Source organism: Musa acuminata, chromosome BXJ3-7 (genome assembly GCF_036884655.1).
Source record: "Musa acuminata AAA Group cultivar baxijiao chromosome BXJ3-7, Cavendish_Baxijiao_AAA, whole genome shotgun sequence".
Taxonomy (NCBI): domain Eukaryota; kingdom Viridiplantae; phylum Streptophyta; class Magnoliopsida; order Zingiberales; family Musaceae; genus Musa; species Musa acuminata.
In genome coordinates this window covers 9,446,474-9,466,654 of record NC_088355.1, presented here as the reverse complement: position 1 = coordinate 9,466,654, position 20,181 = coordinate 9,446,474, and the positions used below count along the sequence as shown (strand labels likewise).

General features: G+C 33.5%; 2 protein-coding genes and 1 non-coding gene across 4 annotated transcripts; all 3 read left to right on the top strand.

Annotated features, from left to right (window-relative positions):
- Window positions 1-908: 908 nt before the first annotated feature.
- Window positions 909-981, top strand: TRNAR-ACG (transfer RNA arginine (anticodon ACG)). The gene has a single exon. It is a non-coding gene; the product is annotated as a tRNA-Arg (tRNA).
- A 1,384-nt stretch (window positions 982-2,365) lies between these two features.
- Window positions 2,366-4,974, top strand: LOC135642185 (protein ACCELERATED CELL DEATH 6-like). Its single transcript, XM_065158107.1, has 4 exons — window positions 2,366-2,516; window positions 2,696-3,296; window positions 3,482-4,014; window positions 4,131-4,974. Exons 2-4 carry the CDS (start codon window positions 2,723-2,725, stop codon window positions 4,887-4,889), a joined length of 1,866 nt encoding a protein of 621 aa, XP_065014179.1. The 5' UTR covers window positions 2,366-2,516; window positions 2,696-2,722; the 3' UTR covers window positions 4,890-4,974.
- Window positions 4,975-10,472: 5,498 nt separating this feature from the next.
- Window positions 10,473-13,210, top strand: LOC135586159 (protein ACCELERATED CELL DEATH 6-like). Of its 2 annotated transcripts, none has more exons than XM_065158994.1 (4): window positions 10,473-10,651; window positions 10,823-11,420; window positions 11,606-12,138; window positions 12,245-13,210. In XM_065158994.1, exons 2-4 carry the CDS (start codon window positions 10,850-10,852, stop codon window positions 13,013-13,015), a joined length of 1,875 nt encoding a protein of 624 aa, XP_065015066.1. In that variant the 5' UTR covers window positions 10,473-10,651; window positions 10,823-10,849; the 3' UTR covers window positions 13,016-13,210. The 2 variants fall into 2 exon arrangements, with proteins under 2 accessions (XP_065015066.1, XP_065015067.1); XM_065158995.1 differs by having other exon boundaries at window positions 10,473-10,732.
- The last annotated feature ends 6,971 nt before the right edge of the window (window positions 13,211-20,181 follow it).

Below are 20,181 nucleotides of genomic sequence, written 5' to 3'. Positions count from 1 at the left end.
TTATATTATTTGTAGTTCCTGGAATATCATGTTTATTGATAGACGAGAGTAAAGGATCTATAATAAGTAATTAGAAGAGCCCCTCATCATCTCCTGAATAATTATATCATAATTGTACTTTCTTTTTATTGATCGATAATTATAATCAAAATTTAATTAAATTAAAAAGGGTTCTTCTCGAAAATATCAACTTTGACAATTCTAAAAATAATTGTAAAATAAGTAGTGGTCATGAATCCAGAGAAAGAAAGAGAATCTTTGACCGCCAAAACTTGAATTTGTTTATAGAAAAAGCATTGTAAATTTGGAAGTTAGTTGGAAAATGAGGTAAAACGTCACCTAATTTATATACGCATATATAACAAACTGTATGGGTGTGTAGATGTGGATGTGTCTGCATGTATGTGTTATACCATATATAATAATTATTTTCCAAGCCTCGGACAATGTATTCATGAATCTTCATCTTCACTGGTTAATCTTTTGGAATTTATAGAAAGTTATTTCAAGAATTGGTAAAAGATTATTCCAGTGACTTGGTAGGTCATCAACTCAGTTGATCAATTTGTGGGTTTGGCACGTAGTTGGTTCAAGAAGCAAATTAGCTTGTGCAATTAAAATTTCATTACTAAATAGCTGATGCAGACCAAAATTAGGAGGAGGATTAAGTGATGAATGCTTACAAAGCATCAATTATCCATAGAATCCATACCTATTCATATTGCACTCTGCATAGGGAAAGAAATAGATCTGGTTAAAAAATTGTTGACTTTCATTTTATTAGACATGAAACTATGATTAATTTGCATTTTATTTTCACATGGGGCTTTTTAATCGAATTAATGGGGAATCATAAAGTAAAAGTATAAATATTATTAGATAACTGCAGTTAATTAATGTTTAAATAGGACTCCATGGCCCAATGGATAAGGCGCTGGTCTACGGAACCAGAGATTCTGGGTTCGATCCCCAGTGGAGTCGTTCGTTCTCATAATTTTCGCGACTCTTTTCTTTTATAATCGTTTATTTGATTGACAAGGATTTAATTAGAATACATTTAAGAGAGTGAATAGAAATATGAGATGTTAACGAAATAAATAGGTTGATCGGAAATCCCCCTTTAGAGAAGAAAGTAAAGGAATTTACTAACAAAGATTGTTGAGATAGTGGGTAATGGAAAAAAAGGAATTAGAACACGTTTTGGATGTCATGGTTTATGTTTAACAGGATATCTCATCCGTTTAGAGTCTATATAATTTATTTTAAGATGATAAGATCTAAAAACCTAACTATTCTTCACTTGTCGATGATCATTAACTTGTGGACATGATTAAGGTCCAAATCTTATAACTACAATATCAACATTAGACACCATAAAATAAACAAATTATGATGTTTGTAAAATTATAAATTTTAAACATTCTAATATGTTGCTCAAGCTCAGCTAATCTGATTGTTCATCGGCACAATTTAAATTAAGAAGATTGATCTTAAGTTGATGCCAATAGGTCATCTGGTCGTGTGGAGATGTTTAGAATGCCGTGTAGTAGCTGAGATAGTTATCACCACCAACCACTTGTTGGAAGAGTCGTGAAGAACAAGCTAAAGCGACAGGGCAAAATAATTGATTGTGAAAGAAGGTTCAAGCAGTAAAAGAACATGATGCTTCCGTCTTCAGCCTCAAAGAGCTAAAGCAATAACAAAGAAAGTTCTTCCATTGACCTTTCAGGCACTTTCTTTATGATCACAAAGTCCTTGAAAGGTCAATCTGTTTCCCTCACGCTTGTCAGCAACAAAGGAAGCTTGTATTCTTGTTTCCAAGTCATTAAAATAATTCTTTCAAGGACACAAGCAAGTAGGTCCCGCATTTGTCTTCTTATGATGATGAAGTCCGGTTCGACCGTACGCGACGGGGCAAAAATAATCGATTGCAAAGGAAGATTCAAGTGGCAAAAGAACGTGAACCTTCCGTTGTCAACCTCTAGAGATAAAGCGATTACAAAGAAAGTTCTTCCGTTGACATGAATATACCTGCACATGGTAGGTCAATTCGTTATCGTCTCACACTCATCGATACGAAGAAAAAACTCCGCACATGAATCTGTCACATATGACATCGCACCTACGACAATTATGTTGCATGTCACCGAAAAAATATATATAATAACAACAATGACAATAATGTAAAGAAAAGGAGAAAAAAAATCCCTCAATTTTAGCTCGAGTATATACTAAAGCAAAATGAAATTTATAATGACCACATAAATCACTCCCTGGAACAACAACTTGGCATTATTGGTCCTTAGAATATAAATCATGTTCGTTAAAGTTTTAATCCCACAAACATCTTTTCCCAACTCAAATTCATGCGCAATCAACAAAGGAAATTGCGAAGAAGGTTCTTCCACAGACATCACAAAAATACGTTTTTAAGGACAATCTCTCAACCCACACGGTTGTCTTACTTTACCGTCAGATGAATGCATTTCCAGTTGTTTCGCAGTAGGCTTTTTTGGGTATGATTTCATTCTTTTTTTTTCTTTCTTGTTTTTTGGCCTTTCGTCCGAACATAGTAAGATTTGCCTGAATCTATGAGACAAAGGCAAGACTTTCCGTTTCGTTGGGTAGCATAAATATTATGTATATGCTTACATCGTAGGACATCTAATCTTAGAGCTACTGTCGTCCGGTGCAGACGGTAGTGAGGAGGGATATATGAAAAATGGACCGCAAATTGTTCGAGGCAGCAACATCAGGAGAAGTAAGGTTTGTACAAGCGGCAAGCGAAGCTCTTGACCGGGAGGTGACCGTCGACGGGAATTCAGTGCTCCACATCGCAGCAAAGCTCGGGCACATGGAGCTTGCCAAAGCTCTATGCCTCGCGCAGCCCTCCCTCATAAAGTCGTCCAACTCGAAAGGAGACACCCCGCTGCACTGTGCGGCAGCAGCTGGCCATGCAGCGATTGTGGAATTCTTCGTCGTCCACAGGGCTTTTTCGTTAGAGGATCCCGTCGTCTTTTCTGAAGTGTATGGACTACCGTGGATGACGAATGATGCCGGAAACACTGCCCTCCATGAGGCAACACGGAATGGGCATCGGGCGGTCGTTGAGCTACTGATGTCGGCCGCTCCGGATTTGGCAGACGTGGAGAACGCCACCGGGGTGTCCGCGCTCTACATGGCAGCCGAGAGGGGATCGGTGGAGATTGCGAAGGAATTGCTCAAGTCTCCGACTGCCTCGGACGAAGGACCTCGCGGCCAGACAGCACTGCATGCCGCCGTACTCAGGAGCTACGGTACGTACCCTTACTCGGTTACTAAAGCAACGCCACTCGCGTTATATCGTTCTAATTGAAAACAGTATTGCGACACAAGAAAGTGCTCTGTTTCTGTTGTTAATTACTTCACTCTCCCGGTGGATTGTCATTTCCCTTTTTTCCTTGTGAAAATTCGAATGTACCTTATGCTTTCGTGGTGACAGATATAACAGAAATGATACTAGACAAAAAGCCAAACTCCGTGAGACCTCAAGATGCCACCAAGAGCACACCTCTCCATTTTGCAGCAGCCAATGGTGATATTCGGATGGTACAGCTGCTACTTCAATCTGACTCCAAAGCTGCTTATATCCGGGATGAAGATGGGTATTCGACCATACATGTTGCGGCAAATGCAGGACACTTGAAAATAATTGAGCAAGTACTGAAGCACTGTCCTGACTCAATGGGACTGCAGAACAACACCGGCAGGAACTTCTTTCATGTGGCAGTGGAGAAAAAGAATTTAGAGGTGGTGAAGTATGTGCTGAGATCCCCATGGCTCACGGAACTTGCGAACGCACAAGACGATGATGGAAACACGCCCTTGCATTTAGCGGTCATCTCCCGGAACAAAAAGATGGTCCAAGTCTTAGTGTCCTGCGCAAGTGTAAACGCTAGTGTCATGAACAACTCGGGACGTACTCCCGTCGACCTCGCCTCCTCAAAAGTTAGAATTGGAATCGGCCTTCGAATGGTAAAGAATGCTCATCAGTTGATCTCATCATCATTCTGGCTTGTGATGCAAAAAATGATGCCATTTTCCTGCTTGCTTTAACTGATAGTGCTGCTACTCCTACCCTGGTTTTGCAGTACAATATCATGATCGATTTGATATCACATGGATCTCGGTTCAGCCCACAACGTATCGATCACATAAGAAGTAATTTGGAGAGGAAAGAAGATGAAGAAATCAATCGGTACAGGGCGTTGGCCAACAACCTTGCCATCATCGCGGTGCTCATCGCCACAGTTACCTTTGCAGCCGCCTTTACCTTGCCGGGAGGATACAAGAACAATCCTGGACCCGATGCGGGAACGGCCATCCTATCTGGCACAGCTGCTTTCAAGGCATTTTTGATCTCGGATACCTTAGCGATGGCCAGCTCTATCAGCGTTGCGATCATCCTCATTCACTCTGGTTCTTTGGATCATGATGTCCGCTTACGCTCTCTTATGATTGCCATGAGGCTGTTGTGGATTGCAGCTGGTGGTATGAGTGTAGCATTTGCCACCGGTATCTATGTTGCGGTTGCTCCTGCCTGCGAGTGGCTTGCGGTTCTCGTGGGCGTCGTAGCCTGCAGTCTCCCCTTTGTTGCATTTGCTGTTACTTACTGGCCTTCGGCCGACTACTTAAGCAGGGTAACGGTTGGACTGATTCCCTTGATAGATCAAATAGGAGACGGCCGTACTTGTTCGACTTTTCTCGGTCAACTTGGACGACGTCAGATGAGCAGTGGAAAGCGTTGGAACGACAATTCTGTGCACTTACCGATGAGTCATATGAAAGCCGCCAGATACGGGAGACCCGACGATATGAGCTTTGAGACACCTACTTCTTCTCTGTACTGAAGGACTAGCTTTCAAAGTAAAAATATCCAAAATATGTACAGAAAAGAAAAAGATAAATGTTGTCTTCGTTCACTTTGGTATTTAATTATTTATCGCGCCGTCCGCTATGCATATCATCCATCAACTGTCGTATCCATTCGGAGGAGTCGTCTGCTCTTATTTATATTTGGTACAATAAAACTTGGAATTAAATGTCCAAGAAGAAAAATCGATTGTTGTTGAACTTACCAAGTTATACCCTTCTTTTTTTTATGCTTTTAAAACAGAAATGATTAGAGACGCTTTTGTATGTTTCATTTAGGTAAAGTAGAAGGCCATGGTATTCTGTTTAGCTCAGGATGTAGAGTTGGCCTATGCCTATAAGAACTTTAATATTCGTAATAGACTGATGCCCATGACCGCGATGTAAAAGTAATAAAAATGCATAGAAAATTAAAGTATGTGAAACCATTTCGATTTCGCTTTGAAGATTCAACGACATATGAAGTTATCTCTGATGTCCTACAAAAACTATTCTTCAAATTTGATTTCATGAATTAGAATTTTCTTGGAGAAAGTTCACCAAGTAGCAAAGAGAATGCTTGATGGCAGCGGTAACTGTGATCATAAAACTAAGAAGCTATTTTCTTATAATTTCGAAGTCATGAAAAGCAAACAGGTCGCATGTTTTTCACCTTTGTCTTCTCGTCATCATGCATTCCCGTTTGACCGTATGCAACAGGGTAAAAGAATTTATTGTAAACATATATTTTAGCACCGAAAAGAGCATGATGCTTTCATTATCAGTATAATATTGATTTAAATAATTAAAATTAGATGTAACAAAAGAAAAAGATCTAGATTAAGATAAATAAAGGAGGATAAACAAATTTATTGAATTATGATTGATTTTTTTATTATTTAAAAAATTATATTTTATCTTTTGTCTAATATAAATAGATGTTCTTCCATGAATCTAGAACATTATATATTGAAAAAGTATTCCTCACTAGTTTTATGTCTTTTCTTCCTTTTTCTTACGATCTATAAAGTCAATAAGTATGGCATCAAAATCTGATTTGAAGAAGATTAGGAGTATGTTGATTAAAAAAGAAGGCAAAATCAGTAGACTCAAAAAATTTTAAAAAAATAGATATTGGAGTAAGTATTTATATACAAGAACTCTATGTATTTCATAAAGATTATGAAATTTGATAAAAAACGATCTTATTGAGTATGTTAGGTAGGATCCCAATATTATTGAAGATCAAATAAATAAAAACATACAAAAATATGCAAAACCTATCTATATGCTATAACAAGTAATAAATGAGTTCCTATTTCCATGAATCATATCGGTATCAACATCAATAAATATTAAAAAAATATATTTCGAAGTACAAATAATGTAAAATTTTTTAAACTTCATATTCTTCAATGTAAATTTAAAACTCTTATGATAAAAGATTCTGAATCTATCATTGATTTTTTTTTATTGTGAACTAAATAATATTTTATGGTGAAAACCTATAATATAAAATAATAGTTTGAAAAAGTGTTATTGAGTTTATCATTGATTTTTTTCTCAAAAGTCAAACAATGAATATATCACTAATTTTTTTTCTCAAATATCTCTTTTATTGTAAACTAAATGAGATCTTATGATGAAGACCTAAAAGATCAAACAATAGTATAAAATGTTTTACAAAAAGAAGCTAAAGATATAAGTACATTATCTATTGATAAATTAATGGGTTTATTTTTAGTTTATGAACGAAAAGTGAATATAAAACTTCAACATGCTTTTCAACTTAAGATAGATTAAAAAAATAATCAAAAAAAAAAATTAAAAATCAGTTCTTAAAGGAGAGGTCAAAATGGTAAAGGTCATGAATGATCTGAAGACAAGAAACAAGGTCGATCAAATGAGAATTAGAAGAACTATAATGAACATAATAAAGAAATTTATCAATAATTTTATTATAAAAAATTAGACATATTAAAAAAAATTATTGATACAAAAATAAAAATCTAAATATTTCTTTCTAATTTCACTTAAAAAGTATGACCATCTTGAAAAAGATTGTTAGAATTAAAATCAAACAAATTATCATGAATAAAAATATATTAAATAAATAATAATAAATATTTTTTTATGATATCTGATAAAGGATATTCTATGTGTATTTGGTTTTTGAATAGTTGATATAGTAATCATACGATAGGAGGTAAAAGTTTATTTCAAAAGCTTGATGATTCAACCAAATATATAATACAAATGAAAAATAACAATAAGGCTAAGGTGAAAGGAAAAGGAACAATTGCTATAAACACCAAATTCGATAAAAAATTTATTAATAATGTGATGTTTATTTTTTATTTAAAATAAAATCTCATTAGTATAAGACAACTAATGAGAAAATGATATTATATTTTTTTTGATGAAAAATAAATGATTTATGATAAGAAACATGAAAATTTGGTAGTAACTATAAGGATAATAAAAAAATAAAATATTTTTTTATTATTTTCAGATTTCTCTTTACATGCATTTACTACTACTATTTTACTACTACTATTATTGATGAATCAACATTATGATATAAAAATATGATCATCTGAATTATGATGGATTAGAACTATCAAGTCAAAAGAATATAATATTTAGTTTATCTAAAATTAAAAATAAAGATACTATTTGTGAATGATTTATTTTTTAAAGGAAGCACATAAATTCCTTTCAAATAGGCCATTCTTAAAGAACTAAAAACTATTGAAACTTGAGCTATGCAAACTATCTCACAGGGTAGATATAAATTTTTTTTATTATTTATAGATAATTACATAAGGATCACAAGGGTATATTTTTTGAAAGAAAAACTAAAGCCTTTTTTGTTTTCAAAATTTTCAAAACATATATAGAAAAACAAAATAGTTATTTTATTAAAACTTTGTGTACTAATAAACGAAATGAATTCACTTTCAAAATTTTTTTATTTTTTACAAGAATGTAGGCATTGATAGGGACTCGTAAGCTACACCCTCAATAAAATGAAATAGTAGAATGAAAAAATCGAGTTGTGGTCGAAACCACTATATGTATGCTTAGAGAAAAGTAGTACCAAAGGAGTTTTAGGCAGAAGCTGTGAATATAGTAGTATATTTGTTAAACAGCTTTTCTAACCAAGGTAATAAAAAAAAAAAAACACCCTTTGAAGCATGGTTGAATAGAAAGTCAAATGTAAGTAACTTAAAGGTATTTGGTTGTGTTGCTTACTTTCATATTTCTATAGAACATAGATGTAAACTTGATGATAACATGTTAAATACATATTTGTAAGGTATAGTAATAAGACAAAATATTTTAGAATTTATAATCCTATAACCAAGAAATTTATCATAAGTCATCTTGTTATTTTGAAAGAAGAAGAAGCTTGAAACTCTAAAGCAATTGAAATTTCAAATATTATAGGAGAATAAGTTGATAAGGCACGTGATACATTATCTATTGTTAATACCTTATTCGAATCTGCTCATATTTTAAATTATTCTAATTTAAGTAATTCTATTGATACTGAAACACATCTAAGAAAATTTTATAGTCATTCATAGCAGTTTGATGATTTTACAAGTTTTTGCTTTGGAACATACTTATTTTGAAGTTGCAGCTTAAAATAAGGAATAGGTGCAAGTAATGAATAATGAACTACAAGCTTTTGAAAAAAAAAAAAAAACTTAGAAGTTGGTAGATTTACTCACAAGAAAAGAACCAATTGGACTCAAATGGGTATACAAGTCAAAATTTAATGCTAATGATTCGCTACTAAAATATAAAACTCATTTAGTTGTCAAATGGTATGATCAAATTCCAGGTATCAGCTTTTCAAAAAAAATTTCTTCAATTGCTAAAATTGATACAATTATAATAGTATTAGCATTGGCAGCCAAAAGAATAAAGGTTTAACAATTTAATGTTAAATCATTCTTCTTGAATGCAAGATTGCAAGAGAATATTTATGTAAAGCAAGGACTTAAAATTAAAGGGCTAGAAGAAAAATTATACAAATTAAATAAAACATTATATCGCTTGAAAAAAAGTACCGAGGGTATGGTATAACAAAATTAACAAGTACTTTTTTAATATATTTTTTAAAAAAATTTAAATGAGTCGATTATATATATATATATATATATATATATATATATATATATATATATATATATATATATATATATATATATATATATATAAGCCCAAAATTATTATTGTTTGTTTGTACGTGGATGATATGATTTATATTGAAATTTTATCATATATGCTTGCTAAATTTAAAAAATTATAATGTCGGAATTTGAAATGATTGATTTAGAACTTTTACATTATTTTTTAGGAGTGAAAATTATTCAAGATTATTGAGATAGTGGGTAATGGAAAAAAGGAATTAACATTTTGGATGTCATAGTTTATGTTTTAACAGGATATCTCATCCGTTTAGAGTCTATAAAATTGATTTTAAGATGATAAGATCTAAAACAACTAAATAAAATTCTAGCCTAACTATTCTTCACTTATCGATGATCATTAACTTGTGGACATGATTAAGGTCCAAATCTTATAACTACAATATCAACATTAGACACCATAAAATAAACAAATTATGATGTTTGTAAAATTATAAATTTTAAACATTCTAATATATTGCTCAAGCTCAGCTAATCTGATTGTTCATCGGCACAATTTAAATTAAGAAGATTGATCTTAAGTTGATGCCAATAGGTCATCTGGTCGTGTGGAGATGTTTAGAATGCCGTGTAGTAGCTGAGATAGTTATCACCACCAACCACTTGTTGGAAGAGTCGTGAAGAACAAGCTAAAGCGACAGGGCAAAATAATTGATTGCAAAAGCAATAATAAAGAACATGATGCTTCCGTCTTCAGCCTCAAAGAGCTAAAGCAATAACAAAGAAAGTTCTTCCGTTGACATAAATATCCCTGCACATGCGAAGAAAGTTCTTCCATTGACCTTTCAGGCACTTTCTTTATGATCATAAAATCCTTGAAAGGCCAATCTGTTCCCCCATGTTTGTCAACAACAAAGAAAGTTGTATTGTTGTTTCGAAGTCACGAAAATAATTCTTTCAAGGCCACAAGCAAATAGGTCCTGCATTTGTCTTCTTATGATCATGAAGTCCGATTTGATCGTACCCTACGGGGCAAAAATAATTGATTGCAAAGGAAGATTCAAGCGGCAAAAGAACATGAACCTTCGGTCGTCGGCCTCTAGAGCTAAAGCAATTGCAAAGAAAGTTCTTCCGTTGACATAAATATACCTTACCTCTCACACTCATCAATGCGTAGAAAAAAACTCCGCACATGAATCCGTCACATATGACATCGCACCTACTACAATTATGTTGCATGTCACCAAAAAAATATATATATATAATAACAACAATGTCAACAATGTAAAGAAAAGGAGAAAAAAAGCTCGAGTATATACTAAAGCAAACTGAAATTTATAATGACCACATAAATCGCTCCCTGGAACAACAACTTGCATTATTGGTCCTTAGTATATAAATCATGTTTGTTAAAGTTTTAAGCGCACAAACATCTTTTCCCAACTCAAATTCATGCGCAATCAACAAGGAAATCGCGTAGAAGGTTCTTCCACAGACTGATACAAAAATACATTTTTAAGGACAATCTCTCAACCCACACGGTTGTCTTACTTACCGTCATATGATTGCATTTCCAGTTGTTAGGCAGTAGGCTTTTTTTGGTATGATTTCATTCCTTTCTTTCTTGTTTTTTTGCCTTTCGTCCGAACATAGCAAGATTTGCCTGAATCTATGACACAGAGGCAAGACTTTCCGTTTCGTTGGATAGCATAAATATTATGTATATGCTTACATCGTATTACATCTAATCTTAGAGCTACTGTCCGGTGCAGACGGTAGAGAGGATGGATATATGAAAAATGGACCGCAAATTGTTCGAGGCAGCAACATCAGGAGATGTAAGGTTTGTACAAGCGGCAAGCGAAGCTCTTGACCGGGAGGTGACCGTCGACGGGAATTCAGTGCTCCACATCGCAGCAAAGCTCGGGCATATGGAGCTTGCCGAAGCTCTATGCCTCAAGCAGCCCTCCCTCATGAAGTCGTCCAACTCGAAAGGAGACACCCCGCTGCACTGTGCGGCAGCAGCTGGCCATGTAGCGATTGTGGACTTCTTCGTCGTCCACAGGGCTTTTTTGTTTAATGATCCCGTATTTTCTGAAGTGTATGGAGTACCGTGGATGACGAATAATGCCGGAAACACTGCCCTCCATGAGGCAACACGGAATGGGCATCGGGCGGTCGTTGAGCTACTGATGTCGGCCGCTCCCGATTTGGCAGACGTGGAGAACGACACCGGGGTGTCCGCGCTCTACATGGCAGCCGAGAGGGGATCGGTGGAGATTGCGAAGGAATTGCTCAAGTCTCCGACTGCCTCGGACGAAGGACCTCGCGGCCAGACGGCACTGCATGCCGCCGTACTCAGGAGCTACGGTACGTACCCTTACTCGGTTACTAAAGCAACGCCACTCGCGTTATATCGTTCTAATTGAAAACAGTATTGCGACACAAGAAAGTGCTCTGTTTCTGTTGTTAATTACTTCACTCTCCCGGTGGATTGTCATTTCCCTTTTTTCCTTGTGAAAATTCGAATGTACCTTATGCTTTCGTGGTGACAGATATAACAGAAATGATACTAGACAAAAAGCCAAACTCCGTGAGACCTCAAGATGCCACCAAGAGCACACCTCTCCATTTTGCAGCAGCCAATGGTGATATTCGGATGGTACAGCTGCTACTTCAATCTGACTCCAAAGCTGCTTATATCCGGGATGAAGATGGGTATTCGACCATACATGTTGCGGCAAATGCAGGACACTTGAAAATAATTGACCAAGTACTGGAGTACTGTCCTGACTCAATGGGACTGCAGAACAACACCGGCAGGAACTTCTTTCATGTGGCAGTGGAGAAAAAGAATTTAGAGATGGTGAAGTATGTGCTGAGATCCCCATGGCTCACGGAACTTGTGAATGCACAAGACGATGAAGGAAACACGCCCTTGCACTTAGCGGTCATCTCCCGGAACGAAAAGATGGTCCAAGTCTTGTTGTCCTGCGCTAGTGTAAACGCTAGTGTCATGAACAACTCGGGACGTACTCCCGTCGACCTCGCCTCCTCAAAAGTTAGAATTGAAATCGGCCTTCGAATGGTAAATAATTGATCTCATCATCATTCTGGCTTGTGATGCAAAAAATGATGCCCTTTTCCAGCTTGCTTTAACTGATAGTGCTGCTACTCCTGCCCTGGTTTTGCAGTACAATATCATGATGGATTTGATGTCACATGGATCTCGGTTCAGCCCACAACGTATCGATCACATAAGAAGTAATTTAGAGAGGAAACAAGATGAAGAAATCAATCGGTACAGGGCGTTGGCCAACAACCTTGCCATTATCGCGGTGCTCATCGCCACAGTTACCTTTGCAGCCGCCTTTACCTTGCCGGGAGGATACAAGAACAATCCTGGACCCGATGCGGGAACGGCCATCCTATCTGGCACAGCTGCTTTCAAGGCATTTTTGATCTCGGATACCTTAGCGATGGCCAGCTCTATCAGCGTTGCGATCATACTCATTCACTCTGGTTCTTTGGATCATGATGTCCGCTTACGCTCTCTTATGACTGCCATGAAGCTGTTGTGGGTTGCAGCTGGTGGCATGAGTGTAGCATTTGCCACCGGTTTATATGTTGCGGTTGCTCCTGCCTGCGAGTGGCTTGCGGTTCTTGTAAGCGCCGTAGCCTGCAGTCTCCCCTTTGTTGCCTTGGCTGTCACTTACTGGCCTTCTGCCGACTACTTAAGCAGGGTAAAGGTTGGAATGATTCCCTTGTTAGATCAAATGGGGGACAGCCGTACTCGTTCGAAAATTCTCGGTCAACTTGGACGTCGTCAGATGAGCAGTGGAAAGCGTTGCAACGACAGTTTTGTGCGCTTACAGATATATCATATGAAAGCCGCCAGAGACAGGAGACCCGATAATATGAGCTTTGTAACACCTGGTTCTTCGAAGGAAAGTTTATGTTGTTAGTCGACTGTCGGAAGAAGAAGTAAGTTCACTTTGGTATTTAATTATTTATCGCGCTGTCCGCTGTGCATATCATCCATCAACTGTCGTATCCATTCGGAGGAGTTGTCTGCTCTTATTTATATTTGGTACAATAAAACTTGGAAGTTTCTATTTATCAAGAATTAAATGTCCAAGAAAAAAAATCGATTTGAGTTATACCCTTCTTTTTTTTATGCTTTTGAAACAGAAATGGTTAGAGACGCTGTTATATGTTGTTTCATTTAGGTAAAGTACTAGGCCATGGGTATTCTCTGTAGCTCAGGATGTAGAGTTGGCCTATGCCTATAAGAACTTTAATTTCGTAATAGACTGATGGCCATGACCGCGATGTAAAAGTAATAAAAATGCATAGAAAATTGAAGTAGGTGAAACCATTTCGCTTCGGTCAAGTACGAGGCTCCAAAAAGTGCTCGGGTCTTGCGAGAAGATTCAACGACATATGAAGTTATTATCTCTGATGTCCTACAAAAACTATTCTTCAAATTTGATTTCGTGAATTAGAATTTTCTTGGAGAAATTTCACCAATTAGCACAGAGAATGCTTGATGGCAGCGGTAGCTGTGATCATAAAACTAGGAAGCTATTTTCTTATAATTTCGAAGTCATGAAAACAGTTTTGTCAGGGACACAAGCAAACAGATGGCATGTTTTACACCTTTGTCTTCTCGTCATCATGCATTCCCGTTTGACCACATGGAACAGGATAAAAGAATTTATGGTGAAGAGATAATTTTAGCAGCAAAAAGAGCATGATACTTCCATTATCACTATAAGATTAATTTAAATAATTAAATTAGATGTAACAAAAGATAAAGATCTAAACTAAGATAAATAAAGGAGGATAAAATTTTTTTATTGAATTATGATTGATTTATTTATTATTTAAAAATTTATATTATATCTTTTGACTAATATGAATAGATGTTAATCCAAAACATTATATATTGAAAAAGTATTCTTTGCAAGTTTTATGTCTTCTCTCCTTTTTTTTTTTCCTTAGAGTCTATAAAAAGTCAATAAGTGTGGTATTAGAATCTGGTTCCAAGAAGATCAATAAGAGTACGTTAATTAGAAAATAAGGTAAAATCAGTAGACTTAAAAGGTTTTTTTTTAAAAGATAGACATTGGAGTAAGTATTTCTAAACAAGAACTCTAATTATTTTATAAGAATTATAAAATTTGACAGAAAATGATCTTATTGAGTATGATATGTAGGATCTCAATATTATTGAAGATTAAATAAATAGAAACATGTAAAAAGATGTAAAAGCTATCTATATGCTATAACAAGCAATAAATGAATCTCTATTTCCTGAATCATATCGGTATCAACAATGTAAAAACTTTAAAACTTCATATTCTTCAATATAAATTTGAAAAAGATTCTAAATCTATCATTGACTTTTTTTATTGTGAACTAAATAAGATTTTATGGTGAAAACATATAAGATCAAATAATAGTTAAAAAAAAAGTGTTATTGAGTTTATCATTCATTTTTTTCTCAAAAGTCAAACAATGAATCTATCACTGATTTTTTTCTCAAAAATATCTTTTATTGTGAACCAAATGAGATAAGACCTAAAAGATCAAACAATAGTATAAAAAGTTTTATAAAATTTATTTTCAAAATTTGATATGATTTCTACTTCCAAGCTAAAGATATAAGTATATTATCTATTGATAAATTAATATGTTTGCTTTTAGTTTATGAACAAAAATGAATATATCTTTAGATAAAACTTTAAAACATGCTTTTCAAATGAAGATAGATTAAAAAAATGATCAATAAAAAAATTCAGAAATCATTTCTTAAAAGAGAGGTCAAAATGGTAAAGGTCATGAATGATCTGACACTCGAGGCAAGAAACAAGGTTGGATCAAATGAGAACAAGAAGAACTAAAATGAAGGTAATAAAGAAACTTATTAATAAATTTATTATAAAAAATGGACATATTAAAAAATGGTATTGATAAAAAAATAAAAATCTAAATATTTCTTTCTACTTTCACTAAAAAAGTAAGACCATCTTGAAAAAGATTGTTGGAATAAAAATCAAGCAAATTATCATGAATAAAAAAATAAAAAAAAATATTTTCTTTATGACATCTAATAAAGAATATTCTGTCTATTTGGTTTTTGAATAGTTGATATAGTAATCAAATTTATTTCAAAAGTTTATTTCAAAAGTATGATGATTCAATCAAATTTATAATACAAATGAAAAATAATAATAATACTTAGGTGGAAGGAAAAAGAACAATTGCTATAAACACCAAATCTGATGAAAAATTTATTAATAATGTGATGTTTATTTTTTATTTAAAATAAAATCTCATTAGTATAAGATAACTAATGAGAAAATGATATTATATTATTTTTTTTGATGAAAAATTTTTATTTATGATAAGAAAACTGAAAAATTGATAGTAACTATAAGGATAATAAAAAAAAATTATTATTTTCGGATTTCTCTTTACATGCATTTACTACTACTATTATTGATGAATTGATATTATGATATAAAAGATATGATCATATGAATTGTGATGGATTAAAATTATTAAGTCAGAAGAATATAATAAGTAGTTTATCTAAAATTAAAAATAAAGATACTATTTGTGAATGATATATTTTTTAAAGGAAGCACAAAAATTCCTTTCAAATAAGTCATTCTCGAAGAGTTAAAAACCAATGAAACTAGTGCATGTAGACAATGCAAACTATCTGATATAATTTTTTTTTTATTTATAGATAATTACATAAGGATCGTAAGGATATATTTTTTGAAAGGAAAAACTAAAACCTTTTTATTTTCAAAATTTTCAAAACATATATAAAAAAATAAAATAATTATTTTATTAAAACTTTATGTACTAACAGACGAAGTGAATTCACTTACACTTTTTTATTTTTTACAAGAATGTAGGCATTCATATAGATTTGATTGTAAGCTACACCCTCAACAAAATGAAGTAGTATAATGAAAAAATCGAGTTGTAGTCGAGACTGCTGATAGAGCACATTTTAGTATAGCCCATGTGGACTTAGGCAAATAGACATGATGATACAAACGTGAAACTTCAAGTCCGATGTGGCGCGTAAGACACACATGGCGGGCAACCGCTCGTCGCCCCTTCCATACAAATGACATCATCATGGTATAGTCGTCCCGGAAAGCTTAGGGCGGCACCGCGCAGTTTTAATCCATGCAAGTCAGTCGGCGCTCGCAAAGAAGCTTAAGTCAGTCGTCCGAGAAGCCAGTTGCAGTTAATTGACCCTATACATCTAACTTATCCTCGTAAGTATAAAAGCTAACTCTCCTTGATCAAGAGAGAGGGTTCAAACACTCAACTCCCCCTAAATCCACTCAAAACTAATTTGAACTTCAAAGGGGTCGAGTCGAAAAATCCCCCTCTCGACCTCGACGTTTGTGCAAGAACCAACAAAGAAGAAGCAGCAACCCACCGAGGGAGAACCACACTTGGGAGACGATGCTTGAACCCAATCTGACCTGATGTTGACGGGACTCGAGCATCCGCATGGGCAATCTTACGCATCTGGGACTAAACCGAGACATGCTGACACCTCGACCATGACGTAAAGGTTCACCAATATTTTGACACTAGAAGGAGGGCGTATCTTGACCAACCTCGAGCTTAACCCGACTTCGACGAAGGTCTCATCCTCAGGACAATCCTGGACATCGACAATCAGACTAAACCATATAGGCTCTTCGACATAAAGGTTCACTAACAACTGCTATATATATGCTTAGAGAAAAGTAATAGCAAAGGTGTTTTAGGTAAATATTGTGAGTACAGTAGTATATTTGTTAAATAGCTTTCCTAACCAAGGCAGTAATAAAAAAAAAAAACACCCTTTGAAGCATGGTTGAATAGAAAGCCAAATGTAAGTAACTTAAAAGGTATTTGGTTGTGTTGCTTATTTTCATATTTCTATAGAAAATAGATGTAAACTTGATGATAAAAGTGTTAAGCATAAATTTGTAAGATATAGTAATGAGACAAAAAGTTTTAGAATTTGTAATCCTATAACCAAGAAATTGATCATAAGTCATCATATTATTTTTAACTAAGAAAAAACTTGAAACTCTAAAGCAATTGAAATTTCAAATATTATAGGAAAATAAGTTGATAAGGCACGTGATACATTGCTTATTGTTAATACCTTACTCGAATCTTCTCATATTTTGAATTATTCTAATTTAAATAATTCTATTGATGCTGAAACCTCTCTAAGAAAATTTTGTAGTCATTCACAGATATAGCAATTTTTGCTTTGGAACATACTTATTTTGAAGTTGCAACTTAGAATAAAGAATGGGTACAAGCAATGAATAGCAAACTAAGCTATTGAGAAAAAAAGAAAATCCCTTAGAAGTTGATAGATTTGCCCATAGGAAAAGAAGCAATTAGACTCAAATGGGTATACAAGTCAAAATTTAATGCTGATGACATGTTAGTAAAATATAAATCCCATTTAGTTGCCAAATGGTATGCTCAAATTCCATGTATCGGCTTTTCAAAAAAAAATTCTTCAATTGCTAAAATTGATACATTTATAATAGTATTAGCATTGGCAGGAAAAAAAAAAGGTTTATCAATTTGAAGTTAAATTAGCCTTCTTGAAGATTGCAAGAGAATGTTTATATAAAGCAAGGACTAAAGATTAAAGGGCTAGAAGAAAAAGTATATAAATTAAATAAAATATTATATGGCTTGAAAAAAGTACCAAGTGTATAGTATAGCAAAATTGACAAGTATTTTGTTTAACATATTTTTAAAAAAATTTAAATGAGTCAATTTTATATATAAAAGCCTAAAATTCTTATCGTTTGTTTGTACGTGGACGATATGATTTATATTGAAATTTCATCGCTTGCTAAATTTAAAAAATTATAATGTTAGAATTTGAAATGATTGATTTAGGAATAAAAATTATTCAAGATAAAAATGAAATATTTTTGTGTCAAGAAAAATATGCTAAAGATTTGTTTAAAAAAAATTATATGACAATTTATAAGCCAGTGAATACTCGAATGAATACAAATGATAAATTTATATTAGATAATGGAGGTAAAAAAAGATAAAAAATAATATAAAAGTTTAATTGAAGGGTTAATTTATCTCACACATACAAGGTCAGATATTATGCGTGCAGTTAATTTGTTATACATATTCACGCACTGTACTAGCAAGCATCACTTTCGAGTAGCTAAAAAAATTCTTAGATATATCAAAAGAACTATCAATTATGATATCCATTATAAGTAGGTAAAATATTTTAAGTTGTATTCTAATGTTGAAAGTGATTGGGTTAGTTATGTAGATAATAGAAAAAGCATTTCAGAATTTATATTCAGCCTTAGCTCATGATTTAATGGATAATAAAAAAATAAGAATATATTGCTCTGGGAATATATTACGATTATAAGTACGTCATATCAAACAATTTAGTTTGGAAGAATTCTAGTAGATCTTTAAGAAAAGAAAAATAAACCAAATAAAATCTACTACAATAATAAGTCTACTATTGCAATATCGAAGAATCCTATCTTTACTAAACACATCGAAATTCAACATTATTTCATTCATAAAGTGAACTGATTGAAAAAGAAAAAATTCAAATGGACTACTGCAGCACTGAAAACCTACTTGCTGTCATCTTTACAAAAGCCTTGACAAATTTTTTTTTTAAAATAATTTTAAGTTACAATTATTTTGAATTAAGAATATGTAATAAAATAAATTTAAATAGTTAAATTAAAATAAATAGATAAGAATAAAGAAATTTATTAGGTTATGATTAATTTCTTCATTACTAAAAAAAAATATATTATATTTTTTAATTAATATAAATAGATTTTTTTGATGAATGCAAAATATTATATATTAAAAATGCTTCTTGCTATTTATACTCTCTTCTCTACGATCTTCTTGAAATTCTACATAAAACCAACTAGCCTCTGTGTTTTTCATCCATTGACCACGATATACCCGCCCATGCTAGGTCAATCAGTCGGCCCCGCTCTCATCCTCGATATGTTGAGAGCACACCATACACGACTCACAATTTATGTCACACTTCATTTATATTCTCCATGTTGGATTTAGCTTGTCCAGATGATACTATGGGTGATCATATCATCGAAAAATAAATAAATAAATAAATAAATTCTCAATTTTATCTCGAGTACATGCTCAAGTAAAATGATATTATGGCAAACTTGAATCTTAGGTTTAGAAAGTTGGATCATGCTTTCTTGCAATGAATTTAATGTAGAGAAGAGAGTCACCATCCAGTTTTTGATATGGAAAGACACCACAATCATTTCTTTCTGATTACCTACTTTCAATTATGCTCTCCACGTTGGATTCAACTAGCTTGGATCACAACTGCGATGATTAAATCACCAAAAACTTTAAAAAATCAAATAAAATAAAAGAACTTACCATGAAAAAAGGAAAAGAAAACCTCAGTTGTAAAGAGTATAGATAATCAAAATAAAATAAAAATGACAAAAGATATCATTCTTTATAAGAGCTTCCATGAAATGGTTTTATGACACAAATCATGTTTATTAGAAACGGAAGTTATCGATTGTGATGTGCCATCCAATAAGAAATTTTTTTATGTGATTGAAATTATATCAGGTTATTAAGCACATTTTTTGAAAGAGAAATACGATCTTGATTGGCTACGTTTTTAGAAATCCGCAACATTGTTTTCCTTTGGTATGTAGACCGGACATCACGTACATCACTCTCTTGCAATTGACCGTTTGCCCCCACAGGATGGGATATTTGGAAAGAAGAATAGGAAGGAAAAGCTTGTTTATTATATAAGGACTACAAGGGAGTCTTACTGTCTGTCTATCTATCTTACGCGTGCATTTCCAATTGCTTGGCAACAAGTTGCATGACTCTGAGAATCTCATTTCATTAATTTCATCATTTCGTTTCATTTAAACATGAAAAGATTTGCTTGTAGATCTTTCCGTTTGGTTCGACATCATAGATTCATATATCTGTTGAACTTTCGGCATATCTAATCTTAAGTACCCACGAGATTTGTAGATAGAAGAGGGGAAGAAGCAAAAAGGAA